The sequence below is a fragment of the Physella acuta genome, unplaced genomic scaffold, assembly GCF_028476545.2.
Source record: "Physella acuta isolate Inbredline_101_S28 unplaced genomic scaffold, ASM2847654v3 ptg000862l, whole genome shotgun sequence".
Lineage (NCBI taxonomy): Eukaryota > Metazoa > Mollusca > Gastropoda > Physidae > Physella > Physella acuta.
Window position 1 is genome coordinate 78096 of NW_026732379.1, and position 7633 is coordinate 85728.

The window sequence follows — 7633 nt, forward strand, 5'->3', positions numbered from 1 at the left end:
ATATAGTGCTGAAGCTGTAGAACAGGTCATATAGATAGTACTGAAGCTTTAGATCAGGTCATGTAATGTTAAAGCTGTCGATCAGGTCATATATTGTTGAAGCTGTAGAACAGGTCATATATTTGTAGCGATGGAGACTAGTTAAGTCATGTGTGCACCAGCCAGTCAGAAGGCACATTTGAGTCATTCTTGCCAAAGGCAGGGATGACTTCTCATTTCATCCCCCTCCCCCCCCCCCCCCCCCCCCCCAGGCTTCATGAAATAAACTAAAAGATAGAATAAATAGGTTGATACGGCGTGTGAAGTTGTATAAAATAGCGTTGAGAATTAATGATTTTTCAAAGACGTTTGATTGGTACTGTTTAAAAAAACAATGAAACTAGCCATTTGGGATTAAAGGACGGGGTGTGGATTGGTTGAAGCTGAATGTCTTTTTTTTGGGTGGGGTGGGGTGGGGGGGGGGGCTGGGACGGTAACTGATAAAAGATATTTTCACGGAAACGAGAGTAACGTTTGTTTAAATCACTGGTGTTTATTTTGTATGCAAAAGAAAACTACTTCTATTTTACTTTCAAAATTGTAATTAGTTCAACGCTGTGTTTGAAATACTGTATCTTAGGCACTAACGCCAGCGGCGCTAAAGAATTGAAAAAACTTCACGAAAAACTTTTTGCAAATTATGACAGAATTATCCGACCTAGCGAAAACTACAGTCGACCTTTGGAAGTAAATGTCAGACTGACTGTCACAAATGTATTAGAACTGGTAAGCTAATGATGGTCAAATGCTGTGTTAGTATTATTATTTAAAAAAAAAAACGTTTTTTTAAAAATAAAATAATGTATTAGCTTACAAGGCAGTCTAAATAATTAAAAGTATATTTCGATCAGATTCAATCAAAACATTAGAAGAAATATGCTTTACCTCAGGCTAGCTATTAGTAATAAAAGAATTATAAGATATTATTATTTTTAAAAATTCAGTAGAGTAGAACAGTGGCGTCACTAGTTCGGGGGTTCATTACACTCCTTCTTCAACAATTTTGCATTTTCGGTTGGGTGTCACCCTCTCCCTTAGTATTTTGTTATCTAACAAAAACATTGTTTTAACTATAAATTTAACAGGTGTCATCTGGTGCGTAACCTCCCCCTTCTCACCCGCCTCGTGACGCCACTGGTTCAGAACCTATATTTTAAAACAATAAATGAGAGTCCCACCCCCAACATCATAATTCCCACCCCCATCCTGATGGGGTTCATCATTTGTGCGCCATTATTTAATCTTTCGATTTAACCTTCTGTTACCAACAGTATACTTACTTACCCCCCCCCCCCCTTCCAAAAAAAAGGTTCAAGATTTCACAGCAAAAATCACTAGGTGCACTGCCCAGCTTTTGTGAGTTACCACATAGGCAGGCCAATGTTTACCTCTCTTCAGCTTTTAACAGTTTTTGCTGTAATAAAATCACAACATGAAATTTATTGTTAAATTCCATGAAAAACCTTCGGCCAGTCTCTGTTTATTTAAATTTTGCATGTGTTGTCTTGCAGGATATAAAAAATCAGATCCTCAAATTTACCGGTGTATTGCACTTTGTAAGTTTTTTTTCAAGATCCTTTTCGATGTGGGAATAATAAATTAAAATGTTAAAAGGTCTAATTGATTTTAAATTCTTTGTGTAGATTATCCTTACACGACCGTATATATATATATATATATATATATATATATATATATATATATATATATATAATATGTATCTGTTGTGAAAATATATTAGAGCTGGAAAGATGAGCTTCTAGTGTGGCAACCAGCAGATCATGATAACATCAACTCAACAGCTATACCAAAGACAATGGTGTGGAAACCAGATTTGGCAATTGTCAATTCGTAAGTCGAAAACTAGTCTTATCATCTCTTTATTAACATTTAGGGAAAAGCTGCATATATATATATATTATATATATATATATATATATATATATATATATATATTATATATATATATATATATATATATATATACATACATACATACATACATACATACATACATACATACATATATATTGTTTATGAAATCTTATAAAAAAGCCTTCTAGACATAGTTATAAAACTTATAAACGTGTCTTATGTTCCATTTATATAGATAGCGACATAATTAAAAAGAGAGGGTTGTATTAACTAATGAATATTCTATAGATATATAATTCTCAACGTTGGGACCATGCGGGTACCACTACGTACGCGCGCTGACCCACCCCTCCCTCTCTCCAGGCATGCGGAACAGACCACATTTCTATCACCCCCTATCCCTACCAGTCTGGTGAGCTGTGGTTCACATCGACTGTTTAAAATAGCAGAGCCGGGTCGAATTAGTGACATATTAAGGGCATATTATTTAGTTTTTAAGCGGTTTGAAACTAAGGGCAGGTAAAGGGGAGGTAACAAGTTCTGCTTGATCTTTTCACTGTCGTCACGGACGGCTGCTTTCACGGGGAGGGGGAGCGACAGTGTCGAATTCACCATTTATAAATATAGAAAATAAAACAACTAAATAGCGGTGCATACTACCCCGCGGGTTTTAATGGAATATGACAACAATTTTTTTTATGTTTTGAAGAATAGTTTAAGTATGCCTGAATGCTTCTACAGTAATTTATTAAGACATTTTAGCTAATTTTTTAAAAGAAAAAACTATATATTTTTAGCGCAATTTCCTTACAGGAATTGCGATTATTAACTCGTCATTTCTGGATGGATGGATGGATGGATGTGTGTCCGCAGCTTTAAGTCGTATCTCCTCCTGAACGAAGCAATATCGAGGACTAGTTCCAAAGCAAATATGTTAAGCAAGTTCCGAGAATGATTGTGGGCCAAAAAAATTCCCGGAATTCCTTCCTGGATTTCCCGGAAAAGCCAAAAAACCTTGAAAAAATGCAGTTTTTTACCCATATCTCGGCAACCAGACCACTCAGCGACTTGAAACATTTACCATTCGATTCCTGCCGTAATTTACAACAATATTGCCGAAGAAAGTTTTCAAAAATATCCTTTCGTTCGGTCACAAAAAATTAATTAAGGAAATTGCGCTTAAATTGTCACTAGACTTTTTATTAACTTGTTTTATCAATATTACCACAAGTGTGACGGAAAAAATGTACCTGGGCAGTGACGAGGACTACGTGTGGGTGCTGTCCACTGGTCAGATCACGTGGGAACCGATTGTCAACCTTGAAGTATCTTGTAAAGTATGTCAGTGAGTGTTAGTGTATGTCATTGTATGTAATGTAGGCCCACTAATTCATTGTATGTAATTTATTAAATTTATTGTATGTAAAGTATGTCAGTGTATGTTAGTGTATATCATTGTATGTGATGTATGCCATTGTATGGAATGAATTAAATTGTACGTAAAGTATGTCAACGTATGTTAAGTATAAAATTGTATGTAAGGTATGTCAATGTTATTGTATGTAAAATATGTCATTGTATGTAAAGTATGTCAGTGTATGTAATGCATGTTACTATAAGTAATGTTGTTTGTTAATGTATATAAACTATGTCAATGTAAAGTAAATCAATGTATGTGTATGTTAACGTTTTAAAGCTTGATGACTTGGTGATGTATGTAAATTATGTTAATATGCGTTGAGTATTGTTATTGTAAATTATATCACTCTAAATAAAATACGATGTCATTTTAAAGTACACTAAAGTAAAAATAAATGTCATTTTAAAATAATTATCTCATTCTCAAATATTCATGAAATGTATACCATTGTAAAAAATGTCATTGTAAAGAGTATTAAAGTATGTAAATATAATTAAGTTGTTAATTACAAACGGATATCATTTAACGCGGCATCTTACATTTTATTTATATATCCATCCAACATCTCTAACTATATACATATATATATATATATATATAATATAATATATATATATATATATATATATATATATATATATATATATATATATATATTTGTCTTAATTTAATTCTGTGAATTAATTTCTTAAAGCATCTTCTAAAAACGCTTGTTTTTTTTCAATAGGTCGACATCTCGAAATATCCGTTTGACAAACACTCATGCCCTCTAATACTGGGTTCCATGGTTTACGCGGACAGTCAAGTTAATGTATGTGTGGAGAAATATGTTCGGGGGGGGGGGGGGGGGGGGGAGGGGGGGTCGCTTATAAATGACGTCGCGTTTTTGAACGCTTTTGGTCGTTACACGTCATGAAGTCTGACCGGCGAACAGAAAGATGCGCAAACGGAAAAATACGCAACGGAAAACCGCGCAGAACAATGTGCGCAAGGGAATTTATTTTCTATAAAAAACGTTAACTTTATAGATGTTGGCAAAGCGTGAGTACGTGTAATTTATTGGATAATAAAACATGTTTCCACGAAATATGACAAAATCAAAGTGTATTAGTATAGTTTGTATTGCGTATTTTAAATTTTGCGTATTTCTGTACATTTTTTCTCTTTGAATATTTTTCTGTTGTGCATTTTTCTGTTTGCGCATTTTTCTGGGAACCATTATAACTGTTGATTCCATTGCTGACAGGTGACGATCACTGAACCAGGAATCGACTTAAGTTACATGATGACCAATGGTCAGTTCTGGATTACACCTGGAGGCACAAAGAAAACTATAGTCGCGAACGACGATTCAAACTACAGCAACTGCCACTTTAAACTAATACTTTCCAGAAGACCAGCCTGTATTGTGATGACGTTGGTCTCATTTATTTATCTTATTAAATTAATCAATGATTGCGTATGGCAACGGAGTGTCGTCGTCATTTTTTTTTTCATTTTCCTTTATTTTTACGTCTTCAGAGTTCTGGTCCCTGTGACTCTGCTATCGTTGCTAGGCAACGTAGCCTTCCTAATGGGACCAGACGAGCCGGAGAAGCTGTCCATCTCCATCACCGTCATGCTGTCCTTCACCGTCTTCATGGGGGTCATCAGCGACACCCTCCCCGAGACCTCGGAGACCCTGCCTCTACTGGGTCAGTTGCTCGGTGTCGTTACGTAATTAGTGTTGTTTATTCAGCACAGTCAACGTTATAACAGTGAAACATTGTTGGATCGTATCTTGGGAGTGTGTTTTGAGATTGCATCAGAAAAAAACAGTAGTTGTGCGCATGCGTGAGAGGAAGAAGTAAGTAGAGAAGAAGGCAAGAACATGGCGTAGCCTGGCTGAACACGCCGTCTATGTGATGACAAAATAAATATATATAGAACGTAAAAGAAGGCTTGTCTTGTGATTTCGTATGTGATAGATAAAGGTAGGAGAAAGGCCTGTGGCAAGTTTATATCGTGAACCCAGTCACACAAAAAGCGTGTAACAAACGTCACACTTCCAGTGGCGGAACTAGAAAAAAAGGGGCCACCCCGCAAAAAAATTTTTTAGGCCCCCCCCCATATAAATATATAGGCCCATATATGTATATATATATATATATATATGTATATATATATATATATATATATATATATATATATATATATATATATATACTCAAACACAACATACGAACATAGGATACTTATTCATGCTGGCCTGTTCGTGTTATGAGAAATACGTTTTTTTTTTTTTATTGAAACAAATTACAACATCATGTCATGAGTGTAAGTGCATTAGTCTGTTTTGTGAACATCAGTTTTAAATTATCTTTGCCCTAAGTCCACTAACATCATATCGGTCAAAAGAATATAAAACATGAAAGCTTTCTGTAAATAATGGTGTCTCGTGTCATGTTTATTTTTATGATTTTTTGTGTTTATTTTATTTATCCTAAATACATTTTCTTTTTATACAGTGTCATTCTTTAGTAAGTAATTTATAAACAAATAATAATAAAGAGAAGTAATTGCTTTTTAATTTGTTTAGTACAAATCTATTAAAAAGAGGCTATGAGCATCACTATTTGATTATTTAAAAAAGGAAGTGGGTTGAACGTTTGCTTATCTTTGATAAGTTTCATTGTAGGAGAAAGAGAACTCGGCTTTCACAGTGGTTTAAAAACGAAGGAAAAATGAGCGTGGGGTGGTGTCTATAGAATAAAGATAATCCAACCGCAGCTACGATAATCTTTTTTACAAAACAAACATTAAGTCAAAAATGCAAGAACATTTTTTTAACTATAACAATTTTTTTTTATGGTCGGCCGTGGGCCCCTAAATGGCGTGCCCCCCCCCCCCCCCCCCCGCATTGCGGGGTCTGGCGGCACTGTAGTTCCGCCCCTGCACACTTCGTTATGTGTAGTTACGTAATTAGTGTTGTCTTTTTTAAAAAGTAGTTACACTTCGATTTTCAATACAGCTTTAAAATTCGCGTCTGTTTTTCACGAGAATACGGCCTTTTGTGGGTTTAGACTCCTTCAGCAGTTCTTACCACTATTTTATTCAACATTCCAGGGTTGCGGTGTACGACCCTTGGAAGTGTGATGTGGTATTGTTGACGACTTTATTTAAAATGTATATGCTTACCTACGGAGGTGGTAACGTTTGGTCAGCTTTCAGCCTCGGCGAGGTAGTAGAAGCTCACCTATTTTTTTTTCCATTATGGCCGTGTGAATTATCGAGGACCATACAAACAACAAGAACAGTGTACAGCGTAGAAAAACCCACAAAACTTTTTTTTTTAATTCACAACCAATTTTCATGAAATCTTGCTACGTTTATATAGCAAAATATGGCCTCTGGTAAATTAGTATCCGATTTTTGTAGATATTTATTTAAGGAAAGAACACATTATAAAGAGAAACATGTATCTGTTTTATTTTTATTTTTCCAGTGTTTCACTTGACAAGCCTGCTATTATTAGCATTTTTCGGGGTCATCGGAAACGGCATCATTTTTCTGGTCCAACGGCGTCATAATATCCTATCTACACATCAGCTCATCAACAGCGAGAGTGATCTCCCATCAAAGGAGGACGAAAAACTCAAGAAACTCAACGAGAGCGTTCGCGACACAAAAGAAACATCAAAGACAATGGCAACGCTGACGGGCAAGGAGTCGCAGAAAGTTTCCCTACGTTACCATGTTGAACACATGCCTCTGGCTACCCGGCTCAATGTTTATTTTAATTACGTTAATTTATTGCTGTTTACAGGGATTGTGTGCTCCACTTTTGTAAACATGTTGACGTAAGACTGGTCAGTGTTTGAATGACCAATGGTTTAACGAGCAGTTATACTTAACATTACGGCGCCCTCTGTTCGTTTCTAAAGAAAGTTCCCCACTATTAATATTAGAGTAGGGCCTACATGAAAAAAACGCCCCCCCCCCCCCATCCTCTACAAATTCTTCGTAACTTTGTGCCTAGAGTTCAGCAAGATTTTCTTCCAGTCGTATGTGTGAGTCAGGGTTCAGCTGATTCATGCATTTATTTAACTAAATTCAACTAAATCTTGTTTATCTACTTGCTGTTTTTACAAGCAGGTGCATCTATTTGATGTTGGCCGATACAGCTCTCTAACTTTAGTAGAGCCTTGCTTGGTTTGGCGAAAACTTGACGAAAAACTTTTACTCCCTTCCGTGTTTTTACACAAACCATCATCTCTATATCCTCCCAATTTTTTAAAGACTCTTCTAGAGCTTATGTAA

The 7633-nt window shown here is 35.7% G+C and overlaps 1 protein-coding gene across 1 annotated transcript; it reads left to right on the forward strand.

Annotated features, from left to right (window-relative positions):
• The first annotated feature begins 3158 nt into the window (after positions 1–3158).
• On the forward strand, positions 3159–7163 carry LOC131952241 (acetylcholine receptor subunit beta-like). Its single transcript, XM_059314794.1, has 5 exons — positions 3159–3251; positions 4581–4750; positions 4856–5028; positions 6819–7051; positions 7140–7163. The coding sequence occupies exons 1-5, from the start codon at positions 3159–3161 to the stop codon at positions 7161–7163; spliced, it is 693 nt and encodes a 230-aa protein (XP_059170777.1).
• The last annotated feature ends 470 nt before the right edge of the window (positions 7164–7633 follow it).

Bases quoted from the DNA above. Each gene is read 5' to 3' on its own strand.
- LOC131952241 (XM_059314794.1), top strand. From the start codon at position 3,159: ATGTACCTGGGCAGTGACGAGGACTACGTGTGGGTGCTGTCCACTGGT. The intron at 4,751-4,855 runs GTTGGTCTCATT...TTACGTCTTCAG, and splicing joins CCAGCCTGTATTGTGATGAC to AGTTCTGGTCCCTGTGACTC. The intron at 7,052-7,139 runs GTTTCCCTACGT...TGCTGTTTACAG, and splicing joins CGGGCAAGGAGTCGCAGAAA to GGATTGTGTGCTCCACTTTT.